At 48.1% G+C, this 19,858-nt stretch overlaps 1 protein-coding gene across 4 annotated transcripts in view; it reads right to left on the reverse strand.

Annotated features, from left to right (window-relative positions):
• The window catches only part of ZCCHC14 (zinc finger CCHC-type containing 14), a 57,421-nt gene extending 38,002 nt beyond the window's left edge, over positions 1–19,419 (reverse strand). For 3 of the 4 annotated variants that reach the window (XM_055305150.1, XM_055305149.1, XM_055305151.1), the window contains exon 1: positions 18,792–19,419. In XM_055305150.1, coding sequence (XP_055161125.1) covers positions 18,792–19,379 — 588 coding nt within the window. In that variant the 5' untranslated portion in view covers positions 19,380–19,419. The remainder of the gene's footprint in view (positions 1–18,791) is intronic. The other variant, XM_055305153.1, reaches the window with a different exon arrangement.
• Positions 19,420–19,858: the final 439 nt, after the last annotated feature.

Below are 19,858 nucleotides of genomic sequence, written 5' to 3' on the forward strand. Positions count from 1 at the left end.
CCTGGAGATTTGAGGCCAGCTAGCAGCGAGGCTCCAACAGAAGCTTTCCTAAGTGCTGGCCTCTGACCAGAGAGACCAGAGGGACACAAGCTGCCCAAGGCTCTGTGCTGAAAATTCACTTTTATACTCATGGACCAGAACTACAACTGTTAGGAGAGAGGTTTCACTTTTAAAAGTCGATTTCATTAAAGATTATTCAAAGTCATCGGATGGGACAAAGGTAGGCAGAGGGCAAGGCATATGGCATGTGTGCAACATTCAACATCTACATGATAGCAGGGAACTTTTAAGAAAAACCTGGTAAAAACAATAGTGAATATGCTGAAAAACCAAAGCCCTAGTATTCAAACTATGCTGGGATGTAAACTGATCTTTAGTAATCGAGGTAAGAAACTGAAGCGGCTCAGCAGGCAACATGAGAGCCCCATGTGTGTGTAAGGCCATGGTTCTCAATGGGGAGCCTCCCCGAATCTCTTGAGGAACCTACAAAAAGACAGCCTTTCCCAGACCATGAAGTCATAAGTTCCCAATTCTACCCTCAGATACACCCAAACACATTCAACACGACATCTCTAGGTTTTCCTCTGCAATGAGACACGCAATAACAACAATAAAGTGCTGGTCCTGACGGCTGTAAATAAGACAACGGCTGTGCACGGGGTTGGGAATGAGATGGTGAGCCAGGCTGTGCCACCAAGAGGCAGTTAAAATAGCATTTCAACTTCAAAGGCAGATGCACATGGAATGCCCAAGATGTGAACACATGGGAAGATGCCATGGAGAATAAAAAAAAATGCAAGCGACTAGAATTATGAACATACTTTACTCCATTCTTATCATGGATGCAATCTGCTTGTAACCACACCAACCTACTCAACCCCTGTAATCCTCTCCACTTGAACAGTAGGAGCAACTGGCCCTCCATCAAGAATTTCCCTAAGGTCACCAGACCAGTAGGGGCAGTCCTTCAGCTACCAAGCTTTGCTAGTTGGTTGTGCAGGTCAGCTCCCAGCACAGCAGAGTCTGCCTACAGAAGCCACAGCGTTGGCTGAAGCAGCTCATGCTTGCTGCAACGATGGCCAGGATCATTGAGTCCTCACTCAGGTCCAGTCTTCCCCAATGCAAAGTGGGGATAAAGGTGCCTGCCTCCTCAGGGCTTTGTGACAAGTATAAAAAATACATTGAAAGTAATGTGCTGGGATGCCTGGGTGGCTCAGCGATTGAGTGTCTGCCTTCAGCTCAGGGTATGATCCCAGGTCTGAGGATCAAGTCCCACATCTGGCTCTCTGCGAGGAGCCCGTTTCTCTCTCTGCCTATGTCTCTGCCTCCCTCTGTGTCTCTCATGAATAAATAAATAAAATCTTTAAAAAAAGAAAGAAAAGTAATGTGCTGGGCAAACAGTCAACATTCAATATAAGGTCAACTGCTATTGCTCCTGTGGCTGCGAGTCTGGGTTGGGATCCAGTGGAAGAGGCGCAAGCCCCCTGGCAGAGACCAGCTCTGCAAGAACACCTGGAAGAGACACCCACCTCTGACGTCCTGGCAGAGAACCTCTTCCAAGAGGCTGATTCTCCCTAAGGGCAAATCAACTCAACAGTCTATGCCTGCAGCAGGACAGACAGGCATAGACATGCTGGCGACACACACCCTGGGACGAGCTCCAGACAGCCAGCCACCTGTATCTATGGCCCCTTCGCCAGAAGCTGGAGGCTCCCTTCTCCAAATAGACATGCCACTTAAAAATGGACTCTACCATGACAAGTGATCACCTATTCTAAAACTAGCACATAACAGCTAAAAAGATCATTTATCATTTTTGAAGTACAATTCGACAGAACATTCTTAAGAGTTACTGTTCCTACTGTTGCAATGGGAGCAATCTCAGCCCCAACTACCAAGTGCAAAATGGGTCAACTGTCTTCACAAAAATTAGGTGTATGTAGTAATCTTTAATGACACCAATACAGCAACTCTGGATCTACTAATCCCTCTGGGAATAATAACCTATCCTAAGCCCAGCAAATGATACAGTCACAGCTTTGTGCACAGATGTTCATCGTAGCTTTATATACCCAGCAAGATTAATATCTAAATATGTAAATAATAATCATTTATTTATTTATTTATTTATTTATTTATTTATTTGTTTATTTATGATAGTCACACACAGAGAGTGAGAGAGAGGCAGAGACATAGGCAGAGGGAGAAGCAGGCTCCATGCACCGGGAGCCCGACGTGGGATTCGATCCCGGGTCTCCAGGATTACGCCTTGGGCCAAAGGCAGGTGCTAAACCGCTGTGCCACCTAGGGATCCCTAAATATGTAAATAAATTCACATCCAGAGGATTGAATATTATGCAGCCTTGAAAAGGTAATTTTAGAAACAAAAGGCATGGGAATGCTCACGCTCAGTTCCTGGGAATGAGGCAGAATGTAGAACATGTCAATAGCACATATCCAAAGGCAATGAAGACAGAAGAAAATGTACCACAATACTGACAGAGTTTATGATCTTTGGGTGATTTTCTACAAATATTTTTCTATTTTCCAATTTTTCCACAAGGAACAGTTACTGTTACAACTAGAAACAAGAGTTAGACGCTATTGAGTCTCAGCCTAAGTAACTTCCTATGAGACAGGAACACAACACAGTAAAACAGAAGCAGCTTCTAAAACCAAAGGGCTCACCCTGAGGCTCTCAGAGGTGCTCAGGGCTGGGACAGGTAGGGTAGATGCTGCCAGGGGACCGGACATGCAGGGCAGACAAGGGAACAACTAAGACAATCGAAGGGGTGGGGCATGGACACTGGGTCCAGGGACTGCACCGCTAAGGCCTTAGGACCTTCCAGGCATGGAACGGACGGTGTGGAGCGCCAAGGCAGAAGGTCTCCCTGCCTCCCTGCTTGAAGCTTATAAAAGCCAAGGGGCAGCAGGGGCCAGAGCCCTCAGGCACAGACATGAGCTCCAGAGTGCTGACAGACACACTCATTTATTTTCAGTTTGTTTTCCAAGGAACCCACCTCCATACAGGAAAGAGTATCATCTGTTAAATACTTTTAACTCAGTGGGAAAAAATACATAAAATCAAAAAGAAAAGTGATTTGTAAGCATTTTACTAAAATAGTAATTATGCGTCTCTAAAAACCAGAGAAGGAAAATAGATAGTTTAGTAGTGAAAGCTATTTGCTGACTTAGGCCAAGTGAAAGCCAATGCTAACCAGAAACCGTTCTCTATGTAAAAATATTCCTTTTAAAAATCTCTTACCCTAGAGCTGTACTCATTACAAAAGACAGAAAAAAGATCGCCGCTCAAAATCTCGGCAAAAGGTACCAAGTACTTGGCCAATTAAGTCCTGGCAAAGTGACTATAAAACCAAATCCTTCCACCAGCAGCCTTCAGAGCAGAGCAGCCTCTACCAGGAGCTCCCAGCCCTCAATGTGCACACTTGAGAAGCCCTTGTAAATTATGACTCCAGGGCACCCCCAACAGGCCAATTAAACTAGAATGAGGCGAGGAGGGGGCAGACACAAACAGCTCTGCAAACCCAGAGACTCTACAGTGCAGACTCAGCATGGATTCAAAGTCAGGAGCCCTAATTGGCTAAAGAGGAGACTTCCAGCTACACAAACCTATAGACGGGCATCAAAGCTGCAGCCTAAGCCACTTCCTTGGCTTGTGCAGGACCAGAGCAGCTAGTACCTAGAAAGTGGCTCTTCTGGAACCCATCACATAGCAGGTGCTCAGCAAACAGAGGCGCAGCTGAGGAGCAGGTGTAGCACAGAGGCTTCCATTCCAACAGCCACACTGCCAGCGTCTCAGTCAGATATGCACTTTAAATACAATGCCAGCAGGCTTGCTGTATTCTCCAGAGAAGAGGCAGCAAATTTAAGGTGTGAGGAGGGGAGTAAAAGAAACTGCCGGTTGCTAGAGAAAGGTACAAGGTTAGCAGGAAAGAGCGACGAGTGACAGGAATTTAAAAGGCGCCATCACACGAGAACAACCCAATCTTAATAAATTCAAGGGCAACACTGCATGTAAATATAAAACAATACATTCAGGAAGACAATCCCTCCGCCTTCCAGGAAAACTTGAATCCCGTGATCAGGGTTGTATGGAAGATGGTGAGGAGTGGCCATGGCTTCAGGAGGACGGGCCACAGCCTGCATCTGTCCCAGGCCAGCTCAGGCAGGGCTCCACTCATGCACCCCACCTCCAAAAGGTCAGCCTCAGGCACCCATTGCGGGCTGTGTCTACCTTCAGGACTTCAGATGTTAAGTGCATATATACCCAGGGCTGTTATTCTACATATTTTGGCCAAAAGTAGTTTAAATATTGGGGTTTTCTTGAAGAAAATGGCTCAGTGTCTAACAGAAGTAAGTAAACTGTGCTATAATGACCATTTTGGTTCCCCATGTAATATTCAACTGCTAAGATGAACCATTCAGAGCTGTTAGCACATTAAAATGGTTGCTTTATGACCCCCAAGAGATACTGGCCATGATAGTTCAGTTACAGAGCATTCACACATCCAGGATGGGAAAGGATAAGCACTAAAACCAGCTAGAAATGAGCAGGAAGCATCTGGAGGAGAACAGACTGTATCAAAGGTCCAGAAAGTCAGTAAAACATGCCCCTGGGTTTTAGGTCCTTAGAAGCCACAAATTCTATTTAATGAGTCTTGACTGGACGCCTATTAGGAGCAAGGCAAAGCTGCTCAGGGAGTCAGAGACCAGGCCCCTATGGTTAGCCATGCAGGGAAAGGTCAGGCCAGAAAGGGCTCAACTGGACTGAAAAGAAAAGACACTGAGGTCAAGAAATTAAAAATTTACCTCCTACAGCAGTTATAACCAGACCCTGCATCCAACAGGGAAATGGTATTTGCCTACAGGAGCCCCAGCTGCCCTTCCACATTCCCTAGCCCAGGTCACTCTCAGCTCCTCAGCACCTACTCAGGACAAGAACACCTAATAATCACCCCACTTACATTTTCAAACGGCACCAGGCCAGCTCCTTTCTCCTCCACACAGAGCCTCATTCTTTGTAAGGACAAATGTCACAGTTACTGTAAAACACTCCTTCAAGCTACACTTCCTTAGAGAAGAGTTAATCCCTTCTACAACACATGGCCCGTATTTACAACACGTGCATTACCAAAAGCAGGTGGTTGTACTTTTGATCATGGCTGATTATTTGGACCAACTTTCTTGCAGATAACCATAAGCTCTGGACAAAGTATAAAAAACAATAAACTGAACATGACCCAAAGCAGGCAGAAACTAAAAGAAGGTCTACACTTGGAAAAGAGAGATTTGCACTGGTGGAGTGTTATGTGCTGCAGGCCCAGTCCTCACCAGAAAAAGCAGCAGATGAAGCTCAGATCCAACTTGAGGAGCCTAGCAATTTGAGGAGCCAGAGATCAGAATCTGGTAAATTCTGCTACCAGAATCTGGTAGCAAAGTGAGGGACCAGTCCTTGACAAAGGAGTGCTTCAGAAGCAGAACATGTCTGGGGTGTCTGGGTGGCTCAGTTGGTTAAGCATCTCAGGTCATGATCCCAGGGTCCTGGGGTTGAGCCCCACATGGGGCTCCCTGCTTAGTAGGGCATCTACTTCTCCTTCTCCCTTTGCCAACCCCTGCTCCCCTGCTCATGCTGTCTCTCTAATAATAAAATCTTAAAAAAAAAAAAAAAAAAGGATAAAAAAAGGACGGACCCAACAAAATCCAGATAAAAATCCAAGAAGCAATCTATAATTCCTAGACATGTAGAGAAACAAGAACATGACCCATACAAAGAAGAAAAGGAGACCAGGCAGAAGATGAATCATATGCTGGAATCAGAGGCAAGCAGCATTAAGTGGCCATTATAATCAAGCTCAACAACATAAAAGAAAATGTTTGTGATACATAAACAAAAGGACATCTCAGGATAGAAAGGGAAATTTAAAATATGAAAATTCAGGAAGCAATCAAGATGTTCCACAGTAGGTGAACACAAATGAACACATGGACACATGTGTTCACCCACACAATGGATTATTATTCAGCAATTAAAAAAAAAAAAGCAGCTGTCAAGTCATGAAAAGGCATGGAGGAAAATAAAATGCATACCTGAAAATGCCTACACCCAGCACGACCCCAAATGGATGGTACTCTGCAAAAGCCAGAACTATGGAGAGGGTGAGAAAGATCAGGGGCTGGAGAAGTGTGAACAGGCTCAGACTAAGGACTATAAGGACAGTGAAAATACTCCATGGGATATCACAGTGGTGGACACCTGTCATACATTTGTCCAAACCCACAACTTCTACCACACCAAGAGTGAACCCTGATATAAACCACAGACTTTGGGTGGTTATGATGTTCAATTTTTCTGTGCACTTAAAACTGCTCTAAATAAATAATAAAGCCTTAAAATCATAAAGAAGAGTTAAAACAGAAATCCTAAAATGAAAAAAAAATGCTATTCCTGAACTAAAAAAAAATCCATTAGATAAGCTTAACAGCAGTTTGGAAATTAACAGAAGACTTGAAGAATTTCTTTTTTTTTTTTTTTTAAGATTTTATTTATTTATGCATGGGAGACACACACAGAGAGAGAGAGAAGCAGAGACACAGGCAGAGGGAGAAGCAGGCTCCATGCAGGGAGCCCGAGGCGGGACTCGATCCCCGGTCTCCAGGATCAGGCCCTGGGCCAAAGGCAGGCGCTAAACCACTGAGCCACCAGGGCTGCCCCAAGACTTGAAGAATTTCAAGACAGATCAAGTCAAAGTATCCAATCTGAAAAAAAGAGACAACAAAATTGAAAAAGAAAAGAAAAAGGTTCTGGGACTTCTGGGATAACATCAGAAGGCCTAATATTTCTACAGTGGGAGTCCCAAAAGGAAGGAGACACTGAGGCAGGAAAAACTACAAAGAAATCTGAATGAAAATTTCCCAAAATTAGTAAAAGACATGAACTTGCAGATCCAATAATTTCAGAGAACACCGAACAAGAGCGATTCAAGCAACTGGCACTGGGCCACATCATAGCCTGGCCGCCCCACACTGACAGTGCAGGTGGGCACACATACTGGGCCTCGGCAGGAGCCAGGAAGACATGCCAGTGGGCCTCCCTTCTTCTAAATCCTGGAGTAGGGCTGTCAACAAAGACACCTACATCCAGTGAAAATGCCCTGTCATGACACAGGTAGAAGCAAAACATTCTTGGATGAAAGAAATCTAAGGGAATTTGTAATCCACAGACCCAGACTCCAAAAAATGCTGGAGGAAAGTTTTCCAGACTGAAGGGACATAGTAACAAACTGGCTCTTCAGTGAGGAACGGAAAGCACTGGGATTAGCAAATATGTGGGTAAACATAGGACTGTATTTTCTTAATTTTTAAGAATACATCTGTATTAAAGCAAAAATGCTGGGATACCTGGCTGCCTCAGTAATTAAGTGTCTGCCTTTGGCTCAGGTCTACATTTGGGATCCTGGAATCAAGGCCAACATCGGGCTCCCTGCAGGGAGCCTGCTTCCCCTTACGCCTGTGTCTCTGCCTCTCTCTCTGTGTCTCTCATGAATAAATAAAATCTTCAAAAAATAAATAAAGCGAAAGGGCTGTGGTATCTATTGCTGGGATGTCCAGCACATGTAGAAGTGCAACATATGATGGCCACAGCACGAAGGGCCAAGAAGGTAAGTAGTCACAATTTAGGTCAAGAGTCTTACATTTCACGACAAGCAAGGCAGCTCTTGCTCCATCAAGGTGGGTCATGGAAAGTTAAAAATACGTGCCATGACCCCCACCCAGACAAACCATAAAAAGAATTCAATGTGGCATGCCGAGAGCCAAGAGCTAAAATGGAATTCTAGGATTCCACTTAAAATGAAGTTCTAGCACAGGCAACAATGATCAATGCTGGGACATCATGGAACAGAAGAAACCACCATTAAAGGTGGGAGGAGGAGGCCTGAGAACTGACTGGGAAAAGGTGGTGACAGGAACGTTCACCTCAACAGGGCTGGGATACAGAGTTGCACACGTTTACAGAAGCTCAGAAGATTGAAAAAAAAAAAAATACCCTGAAAAGGTACAGTGAAGGGTGTGTGTCTCACCAAGCACCGGCTGCGAGGAGCTGGGGCGCTGAGGATCCCCCTGCGGCAGCTGGAAGAGCAGAAGTGAAGACTGTAGGTGGTGTGGGTAGGACTGTGCTCTCACGACAGCACACGGGGAGTCCACACATACCACGTGCACTGCCAGTGCCAGGCCACCAGGGCCACCACACACCCCAGAAGCCCTCTTCTCCTATGACCATCTTTGCTTCTCCCGCTCACCTTTAACTATAAAGTGAAAACATTGTTATAATAAAAATAGCCACTTACTAATGTCACCTTTGGCAAAATTACTTACACTTAACCTCTTGGTGTCTGCCTTCTCACTGCTAAAATGAGGACAAAGACAGATGGGGACTCAGAGTTGTTCTGAGGACTAAAGAAATACGTGGGAAGCTCGCAGAGCAGCGCCTGCGCATGGCAAACACTGGCATCATTCCCTCCCACTACCTGTTCTCTCCTTCCTCTATTGATAATTCTGAAAGAAGAAATCGGTTTGATCGGCAAATCAGTCTCCTCAACACAAACGTCAATAGTAGTACACCAGCTTATGAGCCTCATACCTCATCTTTCAAATAAAGAGAATCACCCCCACAGCCAGTGTTCTCAGAAGTCCCACACCGTGCAGAAGTGCCCACCCAAGAAAACTCACCTGCCAGGAAGCTGCAGTGAGGAGAACCCCATGCTCAAATCGTGTGTGGGCTCCAGATCGCAGCTGAGCATGAATGGTGTCCAGGTCTGGCACACACACCACTCAGTGCCACCACACCACTCCTAGACCAGGGACTTTCAAAGTGTCTCACTGATTTCATTAACTCTACTAGGGCTAGATTGGTAGCATTATTCCCAAGATTTTATATTTTGTTGAAATGCCCAAAAGAGATGGGAGAAGGGAGCCTCTTACCCATAAATTAATTCTCCTCCTTTCACAAAGTTATTTTTTCTAGTCTAGACTGTATTTCCAGAAGTAGTTCCTACATATACATGTTTTAATTAGATTCACTGTGACTCAGTAAGAAACCTAAGGATACAATTTCTTTCTAGTAATTCTACTGAAGCTTGTACATAAAAGTCCCAAATAATTAGGACATGACTCTGTAACACTCCCTTCTAATTAATCTATGTTCCTATTGAAAGCATAGAAAAATACAAAATACACTTTAATTGGCATGATGAACAGTTGTTTGGTTTATTGTCATTCCATAGCAAACTATAATACCAAGCCTTAACATGATCTATACTTCTGTAAACCCGAGAGAACTATAATCACAACAGCCTTATTGCTAAGGCTGCCAACACCACTCCACAAGCAAAGTCATAGGACTCAGGTCTACAAAGCACCAGGGAGGTAATGTCTTTCCATCACCCAGCAGACTAATCCATACACTTGATTCTGTCATGGGGTAATACCAATCAAACTATCATGCACAGAGAGTTGCTCCTAGGGGAAGCTTTTACATGCCAGCTTTTGAAAAATAATAAAGTAGGATACTGATGTTAAAAAAAAATTCACTAGAATTCACAACTATGCAATGCATAAAAGAAACAGCCACAAAAGCAATTAAGGAAGAGTGTGATTTGGTAACATGCATTACTGACAGGACCACAGAAAAGCAAAGCAGGAAGGAAAAAAAATTTTCACTAGAGTGGCCTTTCATAAACAACCAACACCTTCCTCCCATTTGGCTCTCACAGATGTTCAGGACACATCCCCTGTTGGTGGCAGGGATCACAGGGCTCTGGACTGAGAGAGACAGCCTCTGTCCTCCAGTAAGTCAAAGTCTGGTGACAGAAATTTAATGAAACCCACTTCAGTATAGTGGAGGCCACAAAAGGCTTATAAATGTGAGTCAAGAACTGGGGGTTGGGGAGCCCCAGGTACCAGGTGTCCTATCTGAGAAAACAGTATCTACAAAGGCTCAGAGGAAAGAGAGACTGCAGTAAACATAAAGAACCTCAAGTATAGACAAAGGTGAGTATAGACAAGTGGCATGCCATGCTAAGATCTGCATGTAAGAGAGCAAGAATTCTGTAGGCATCTTACCAAGAGCATTTCAGGGACACCTTGGGACCCATTGTAAGAGGCTAAGAGTGGAGCCAGGGGGCCGGGTTGTCACTGTAGACTAGAATCAGGCCAAGGGTGGACAGGTTATCATAGTAGACTAAAATCAGGCCAGAGGGATAGGTTATCACAGTAGACTAGAAACAGGCAAGGGGGATGGGTTATCATAGTAGATTAGACCTAGGCCAGGGGACAGGTTGTCATAGCAGACTAGATCCAGGCCAGGGAGGTCGCGTTGTCATAACAGACTATAGGCCAGGGGGATGAGCTGTCATAGTAGCTTAGCCTTAGGTCAGGGGGACAGGTTGTCATAATAGACTAGACCCAGAGCAGGGGAACAGGTTGTCAAAGTAGACTAGACACAGGCAAGGAGGATGGGTTTTCAGAGTAAAGTAGGCCCAGGCCAGGGGTGACAGGTTGTCATAGTAGACTACACCCAGACCAGGGGGTCGGGTTGTCATAGTAGACTAGACACAGACCAAAGGCACAGGTTATCATAGTAGATTAGACCCAGGCCAGGGGGGACGGGTTGTCACAGCAGACAAGACCCAGGTCAGGTGACTGATTGTCATAGTAGACGAGACCCTGCTCAAGGTGAGAAGGTGGACATGTCAATGTTATTTTTAAGAGTTAAGGTACTAAAATTTCTAGATAATTAAAAAACAAAACAGCAGCGACAAGTTGTTTCTTGTAAACTTTAAACAATGACATCAGCTTAATTCTAAAAGGAGGTGATCACTCACTTGCATGCCAGTGTGCGTTCTTGACTCAGGGGAAGGAATGGAGTTACACGAGGCTAGAGTTGTGCTTGTTCCCTGAAGACTATTTTAATCTACGCCCTGGCTCTCTGGCAAATGGCCCAAAATCTAAGTCCGCCTCCACAGAAGTGTGCCATATATGGGACCATCATGTCAAATGTGATGGGATAAAGAGACAGAGAAGAACAGACAGGGGAAACACTGACTTGGGCAGTGGTGGTATCAGCAGAAAAGAAACCTGCAAAAATGTGGAGGGCCTGGTAACTGACTGGGGGACCAGGAGAGAAGGCAACTATAAGAGAGGCATGCGCTTCTGGCTGAGGGACTGGGGTGCAGCAGTCAAGGAGAGTTAGATGGAAGTATGCCTTTGGACATACTGAGCTACCCAGAACCTCCAGCTGGAGCTCAGATCTAGTTGAGCATGCAGATTTTATTTTATTTTATTTTTTTTAAATATTTTATTTATTCATTCATTGATAGAGAGAGAGAGAGAGAGAGAGAGAGAGAGAGAGAGGGAGAAGCAGGCTCCATGCAGGGAGCCCAATGTGGGACTCGATCCAGGGTCTCCAGGATCACGCCGTGGGCTGCAGGCGGCGCTAAACCGCTGTGCCACCGGGGCTGCCCGAGCATGCAGATTTTAGATTCATCAGTGAGAACATCAGCATGAAAAGGGCAGGAGAGCTGAGAGAAACTGAGAACACTCAGAGAAATGAGAGGAAAATCAGCAGTGTGGGGGAATGAATGGGGCAGGAGACTCTCAGCAGGGTGCTCAGGGCGCGCCCAGATTCCTGAAAGCTAGCATCTGGGGGAAGCACCTCCACAACCATACTTGCTTAAAACACACACACACACACACACACACACACACACACACACACACACACACACAAAACACCCACCCTCCCTGGGGTATTCCACCGTATGGGGAGATAAGAAAGATAAGGACTGAAAAGCATGCAATGAACCCGGCAAATCAGAGGCCATCCAGATAAAGACATCAGTGAAACCAAATACACACTGTCTAGAGGTAAACCCACATCAACAAGGGGATGGCAGGCAGCATGCAAGCAAAGGTATCACTTCAAATGTGAGAGGGAAAAGATGGATTATTCAACAAATGGCACTGGGACAACTGGGTTTTCATTCAGAAAATATAAAACTAGCTCCCTACCTTACACCAAATAAATTCCAGATGGATCTGTGAAATGTAAGATGAGAAGCCACACAAGTTCTGTACCAGAAGACATCACAGGGAATGCTTTCACAATATACATTGCATAACGCGTGCGTGACCATAATCCATCATGCATATCATGATCTGTGCAATGCATAAAGTAGAATACAAGTCTAATTATGACACAAAACCCAGAAGCCGTATGAGATGGGTAAAAGGGACACAAAAGAGGAGCTTCATGTTAAAGTCAAGAGGCAAGAAAAAAACCAGGAAAACAGATTCTGGCCCACTTCTACTAAAGATAAAAAGATCTTTTCCTTGAAACTTAAAGTGATCCTAACAAACAATAAAGAAAAGACCAACAACTCAACAGAAACAGGCAAAGGATACGGAGAGCTTGCCAAAAAAAAAAGCTCACTTGAAGAAACGTTCAACCTCACAGTAAAACACAAACCTGGAGCACCCTTAGCACCCCAACAGGTTCTTCCTGGCAGCCACGGGCAGGACATGCACCCCATGGTGCTCAGAGGCATAGGCACAGGCACTCACGTTCACACTGCTGTGGGGGTACCAGAGGTGGGCTACCCCAGGATCTAAAATCACTAGAGGCACACACCCTTTGGCCTGCCATCAATCCCATTTCCAGGATTCTAGTCCACAGATACACTCGCTGAAACGTGAAAGGCCACCCATCCTGTTTGTCATGTGACACGTACATGATCCGTAGATGACGAGTTGTTTGTGACAGTAACATGGGAACCAAATGTCCACCAGCAGGGATTCACTAAAGTAGCTTGCCCTAAACCAGAATGAAGATGCTCCCAGCCTGATGTGGACTGTACATCTAGAACAGCTGCCAGGAGAAGAAAGCAAGGCACAGACCCGTGTGGGGGTACCTACAACAGGTACCTACTTGTAAATACAGAGCAAGTTTCTCTGGAAGGTTCTATAAGGAACAAAGAGGAGCAGAGAACCAGATGACTGGGAAAAGGGTACAAAATCTTGTTTTTTAAAATGTGAAATAACAGGCATCAGCATCAAGGTAAAGAAACAAAAAACTGCCCACACCTCAAAAGGTCCTGTGTACCCTTCTCTGATGTGTGTGTGTGGAGAAGGGAGATGTTTCACTGAATATCCTTTTGTATTTTTTTCAATATTTACCTCTGATCATATTATAATTTTTCTTTTAATATAAGAGATTACTGAGTTCCCTTTACTAAAAATATTTAACCAAAGAAGTTGGGGGTAAAAGCCAGATTCTAGGAGGCCACGGCATAAGCTGAAGGTGAACTGGCTCTAGTCTATCACTTGGGGGGTGGGGTGGGTAGCGTGCAGAACAGCAGCTGTTGGAAGATCCTGTATTTAAATATGGACGCAGAATGTTTTAGAAGAACATGTGTATGTTTACATGTACATTAACATGTCAGAAGGAGACACACCGAATTGTTAAAATGGGTCTAGCCCTGGCAAGTAGGAACGAGGTCAGCTGGTGGAGGACTTGGCGAGGAAGGAAGACAGAAGAGCGGCTGACGGTAGCGGACAACCTGGGAGGAAGGAGCCACGACCACAGTGATGCACCCAGTGGAGAAATGGAGGTCGGAGACTGACGTGGGGGGAGGCAGGAAGGTCAAGAAATGACCAAGTTCAGACACCTGAGCTAACAATATCCCCGAGGAAACCGAGAGATGTGACCAGAACAGAGTCTGAGGGACCAGCCTATGACAGAAGGCCCAGAGAGCTCATCGCTGTTTCAGAGATAGAGCCACACACAGGTCTGCGCCAGTCCTGTGGGCCCGGTGGCAAGTCCAGGCCCACTTCCTTACGCCCAGATCACAGATTACAAGTGTCCGATAGAGCATCAGTTTACAGGAAAGATATTCAGTCGTCTTTACTCTAAATAGCCTCAGGCTTCGTAACTCAGAACAAAACAAACTGCCTAAGAATGAACCTATTTTATGCCCATCCATTTAATAGAAGAGTACCTGAATAAACTCTGGCTGTAACAACAAAAAGAACAAAAGAAAAAGAATTAACATATCTCATGAAGCTCTCGATGATGGCTTTCCACCATGACAGGAAGCAGCTCTAGAACGTGGGGGGGTCTCTGCACACACGAAGCTCTGTGGAGAGGGGAGAGGAGCCAGCTTGCTGATACTACTCCGAACGTCAGGGCTAGAGTCCAAAATCAGAAACCCTCAATGATCTCTAAACTCACTGGAGAGCTTGTGGCAACAGTTCTCAAAGTCATGAGAGAACTGGTGTCCTGAATGGTGGTTTCTCAAAAGAAAAAAAAAAAAAGAAAAAAAAAAGACACATCCAAAGGACCTTTTTTCTGAAATACAATCTAAGATTGAAAAAAAAAAAAAACAACACTTACATAGAAACTATTTTCCTTAAACATCATAGGAATTCTTTGTTACTAACAGTCTCTGGGAGGTCAGCAGCCACCAAATGAACAAACAGAAATGTTCTACTAGCTTGCTTCTGAGGTCAAAAGACGCCTCTGTTGATTTGCCGGGGAAAAAATATATGAATCCCAAATGTCCTCAGTCCAAAAGAAAGATAAATGAAGTCTGGGTGAAATGAAGCCAAGCCCAGGGAACTGGTGGACGCCCAACACTGCAGAAACAAGGCCGACGTGGACGTTTATGTGTGATCACCTGCTAACCACATAAGGAACACCGCATCATTCTCCCTAGTAGAAGCTAACAGGAGATGTGCAGTTTCCACAGCTGCACTGCACAACGCCAGCTAGAGCAAGAGCCCTAGCGGTAGCAAGGTTGGACAGAGCAAACGGGCACTAGCCCACACAACGGTTCGCAGCCTGGATGCCGCCGGAGGCCAAAAGGCAGAAATGGAGGGCCCTGTGGGCGGTGCAGCCCCAGGTGGATGTGATCAGGGGCACAATTCCATGGAGGGGCAACACTGCCACCGCCAAATAATCCTGCATCCCAGCTCATCTCAATGACCCTATCATGGACCTCAGCAGAAAGAGGGCAGTCTGTGGGCCTACAAAAACTGGCCAAAACCAGGCTAGGACATCATCCCCCATAGCGTCATAAACAGAGCAGGGGAAGCCAAGGCAGCCAGACTGGGCTCAGAGGGCAGGCCTGAGTCTACGCGCCCAGTCCTCCCAGGCTCCCTGATGCCCAGGGAGCCCGGAGCATAGGCACTGAAGGCAGAGCCACCACAACGCCTCGAGATCACAGCTCCTCGGGCAACCATCAGCGAGAACAAGAGCTGCCCGGCCAAAGTCCCTTCCTGTGGCCTGCTACATCACTCTTGGGGCACCAGGCAGAGTTTCGGGGAGAGGCCAGGAGGGGCCACCAGAGCACAAACTCCTGAGATGCCACCTTTGAACCTCCAAGATTTTCAACAGCTTGTGGGAAGCAATGCGACAGAGCCAGCTTGGCGCCTCGTTAGCAACTGCACTCACAGGATTTGTGTGCCACCCCACCCCCACCCATGGCACTTACCCTAGAGCGCACCAGGTGGAAGCCACAGGAGCACACCCCATGGAGGACCACCATCCCCACGGCGGGCGCTTTCAAAAGGTGCAGCACCACTCAAAACAATCAACCTCATCGAGTTACCCGGTTGTGACCCTGTCATGAGATTCCGAAAACACCGTGGTGGGAGCCGTTTCCTGCCACCCTGGCTCCCCCAGCATTGCACCAAGCCCATGGCACCGCACCTCCCTCTCAGAACAGCACGCCCTCTGCCACCATCAGCCATGGTCCTGGGGGGCCACGTTGTGCCCAGTGTCCCCCATGGGCTCTTACCACCACAGGGGAGTCCCTCAGCATGGCCACACATGGATGATATTCCCAAGGTGACTCGGTAACTGTCAGATGTAAGGGATGAAAACAAGAGCCTACTAGCCACAGGAGTAAAAAATGCCTAAACATAAGCACATGCAACAAGCCCATTGTCCATCAACAAACAGATAAATGAAACAGGGTCCATCCATATCGTGAATGCTATATGACCCTAAAAAAGCAGAGAAGCACAGATACATGCTAAAATAGAAATAAACTTGAGAATGTGACCCTGAGTGGAAGAAGCCAGACTTGAAAGACCACACACCATGTGTTTCCACCTCCATAAAATGTCCAGGACAATCAGACATACAAAGCAGAGAACTGGCTGCCAGGGTCTGGGCACAGGGAATGAAGAGTGACTGCAAACAGGTACAGGGGTTTGTTTGGGGAGTGATGAAAATGTTCTGGAAGTAGGTAGCGGTAATGGTTACACAACTCTGTCAGTACATTTAAAACTAAATTTTTTAATAATATACTTAAATATATTAAAAACTATGCTTCAAAAGGGTGAATTTTATGTTTTTTAAAAAATTAACTCTCAAAAACTTAAAAAAACAAGCATTTACCCATAGCACATTATCATTTACATAAAAGACTACAAAGAGTAAAATTAAACTTTTTCCAAACTACAGCTTTTCACTTAAAAAGGAAGGGTGAGAGTCCCAGGAGACCTTTATCACTAACTACAGGGAACCCCGAGGAGCAGCATACCTATGGCACCTGTCAGCTGCTGAGTGCACCACAACCCAACACCTTTGCTGCTCCCAACTGTTTCCTTTCTGGACACGAAAATGTGTATTTTACCTCACACTCTTAAACACCTGCTCGTCCTCCAAGGAGGAAGGATTATCAAATAACAGTGAAGGTGTGGAGATGCTGTTGCAAATCATGACTCTTGTCAGAAAACATCATTGTAAGAACCATCGCTTTTAACAAAGAAAAAAACCAAACTCCAGTCTCTATCCCTAAAGGATAAACACAAAGCCTCTAAGCTCAAAAAGTTAAAAACAAAATACAACAGCTTACAAAAGAAATGCAAGCAGAACTTGAAGGGGGCTGCTTTCCAGAATCACAGTAAATGTCAGATTCAGAGATGCTAAGGCAAAACGCTCAAAGTTAGATTCCACCAGAGGAGCCGCCTCCAAGCAGCAAAGGGTGCGTCAGACCTAAAAGTTACATGAATGGGGAAAGCTAGACGCCATGGCTGGTATGAAATATGGAAGCAACAGCCCTTAAGGTAACTTACCATAATGTCATAATTAAGGGTCAGAACTCTCGAATTTCCCACGGACAAGGAGAAAAAACTGTCAGTTCCAAGTAACTACTTAAAAATCAATTTAGAACACAGGAACTTTCTGAGATGTAAATATTTCACTCTCTAACAACGTGCCTTGCCTAAGGCAGCACTCCTCTATAAAAACCCAGAGAGGACAGACCAGGCAGAGAACGGAGGACTCCCTGCACATCTGCTGGGCATGTCACACGTGACCTCATATAGTGCTCCAACACACCCAGGAGGCAGGTAACCTGCCCTCTGCTCCACAAACACACCAAGAGGAGGCAGGATTCTGGCCAAGGTCACACAGCTGGCTGGTTCAGAGTGTGTGGGCAGGGGGGAGGGGGAGGCCAGCCTTTCGTGTCATCAGAGGGATTTCAGACTAGACAGAAAGGCTCTCTTATAAAGCCTATTTTCATTCTAGGGCTAGCTTCTGCCCCATCAAAATAATAATGGCCATCTTTCCCTTTTGTAACAGTATAAATCTGTATACACAAAAGAATCCCCTTCAAGAGCTGACTAGAACAGGAGAAAGCACCCCAGCCGTGAGTGCTCAGCATCTAAACAGAGGCTGGTGGCACATGGACCGGGCCATCGGAGACTGAGATCCCACAAACAGGTGATGTACCACTAGCACCCCAAAGCTGACTGAGCCCCCTGCAGACAAGCACATTTCCTGGGACACCACTTCCCCTCTGTTGTAGCTAGAACACCATTTTTCTGGGCACACCATGAGATTCATAGCAGGACTCGAACACACATTTAAAGAGAAACCACAGTCTCGGAGCTCAACATCACCAAAAAGAGATATGACAGAGATTAAAACCAACGTAGGTGCCACAGCCACATCTTAGAGACCTTAGAGGAAACAAAACCACAAGCCGGGGTTGAGAGACAGCTTGAAAACCACAGCAGCAAACCAGAGGAGCCAAGTGTCCACTGCAAGCAGCTGAGACGTGGGAGAAAAGCCTGCAGAGCTGCTGGTCCTGACTGCAACCTTTTCCCCTAGAGGCCCAGCGTCATCCAAGCACCCGCCACACTGGGTGAAAGACAAACCCTTTTCCTTGGAGCACCATCTTGGCAATGGGTCCCAGAGGGCTGTGAAAAATGAGTTTGAGCCCTGATCGCTGGATGTTTATGTAGTTTTGAAACATTGAGACAAAGTTCACATGGCCAAGTGGATGACCACAATGCCCTTCCTGTTTAGTTTGGAGACAAGAGCCGTGAATCTAACATTCCTGAGAAGCCCAGCATCCTGGGACCCGGGCAGCCCCGGGATCTGCTCTCACAAAGGCGGGCTGACTCCACGCATCTCAGGCTCCAAACGTGTGTTCGCACCCGTCACGGGGGCAGGGACCCCCACCCCAGGAAAGGGCACAGGCCACAGAGGCCGCCGTCCGCTAAGGTTCCCGCCCCCACCTGGACAGCGGCTTCCCTTCCTGCTCATAAAGCGACCTGGAGAAGCCGGGCACGAGGTGGCTAACTCCTCTGCCGCCCCAGGGCCCGAATGGCGGGGGCAAGAAGGCACAAGGGGGCGGCGAAATCTGACCAGGCAGAGCGTCCCCGTGCCCCAGCGCCCCGCGACGGCCCCCGGAGGCGCGCACCTTGTGGCAGGCCGGGCAGGTGGGCAGCGCGCTCTTGCCGCCGCTGTGGCCCCCGCCGCCGTGGCCCCCGCCGCCGTGGCCCCCGCCGCCGCCGCTCAGGCTGCTCTGGATCTGCGTGAGCTCCTGCCGCAGCACCTGCTTCTGGTGGAAGCTGAAGGCCGGGTGGTTGGAGGCCATGGTGAAGAGCAGCAGGAACTCATCGCCAGTGCGGCCCTCGTTGAGCTGCAGCCCGTAGTTGTGGATGATGGAGTCGATGTGCGTGAGCGTGCGGTACAGCACGCCCGCCGCCTCGCGCTGCTCCGAGCCCAGCAGCGCCAGCGACACCAGCAGCTTGCTGCGCACCACCTCGTCCGTCAGGTTGGTGAGGCTGCCCAGGTCGGCGGGGTTGTTGGCCTTGATCTCCGAGTCGCGCAGCGAGTGGTAGTCCTTGCGGGCCAGGTCCTCGAGGCACGAGCCGAGGAAGCGCAGCTCGAGCGGGATGCACAGGTCCAGCAGGCCGCACAGGAACTCCACGCGCTGCGGCGACGGCAGCTCCGAGAACCAGCGGTACACGCCGTCCCTCTGCAGCGGGCAGCGCTTCTCCACCATGCTGCCGCCCGCGCCGCGCCGCGCCCCGGGGCCGGAGGCCGCCGGCCGGGGCCGGGGGCGCGGGCGGGCGCGGGCGCGGGCGGGGGGCGCGGGGGGCCGGGGCGCGCCGGGGCCGGGGGCGCGCGGGCCGGGGCCCGGGCCGGGGCCGGGCGAGGGCGGGCGGGCGCCGCGGGCCGCGCCGGGGCCGGGGCCGGGGCCGGGGCCGGGGGCGCGCGGCGCGGGCGGGACCCCCGCCAGGGGCCGGCGGATGGGCGCGCGCGGGGCGCCGGGGGGGCCCGGGGCGGCCGGGGCGGCCGGGGGCGGCGAGCGGCCGCGGGCCCCCCGCTCACGGGCGGGCTCCTGGCCCGCGCCCGTCCCCAGCGGCGGCCGGTGCGCGGCGGCGGCGGCGGCCGCTCCTCGTCGTCGTCGTCGTCGTCGCCCGGGAGGCGGCCGCCCCCATCTCCCCCCGCGCCGCAGGGTCTGTCACTGCGGGCCGCCCC

Source organism: Nyctereutes procyonoides, unplaced genomic scaffold (assembly GCF_905146905.1).
Source record: "Nyctereutes procyonoides isolate TBG_1078 unplaced genomic scaffold, NYPRO_anot_genome, whole genome shotgun sequence".
Lineage (NCBI taxonomy): Eukaryota > Metazoa > Chordata > Mammalia > Carnivora > Canidae > Nyctereutes > Nyctereutes procyonoides.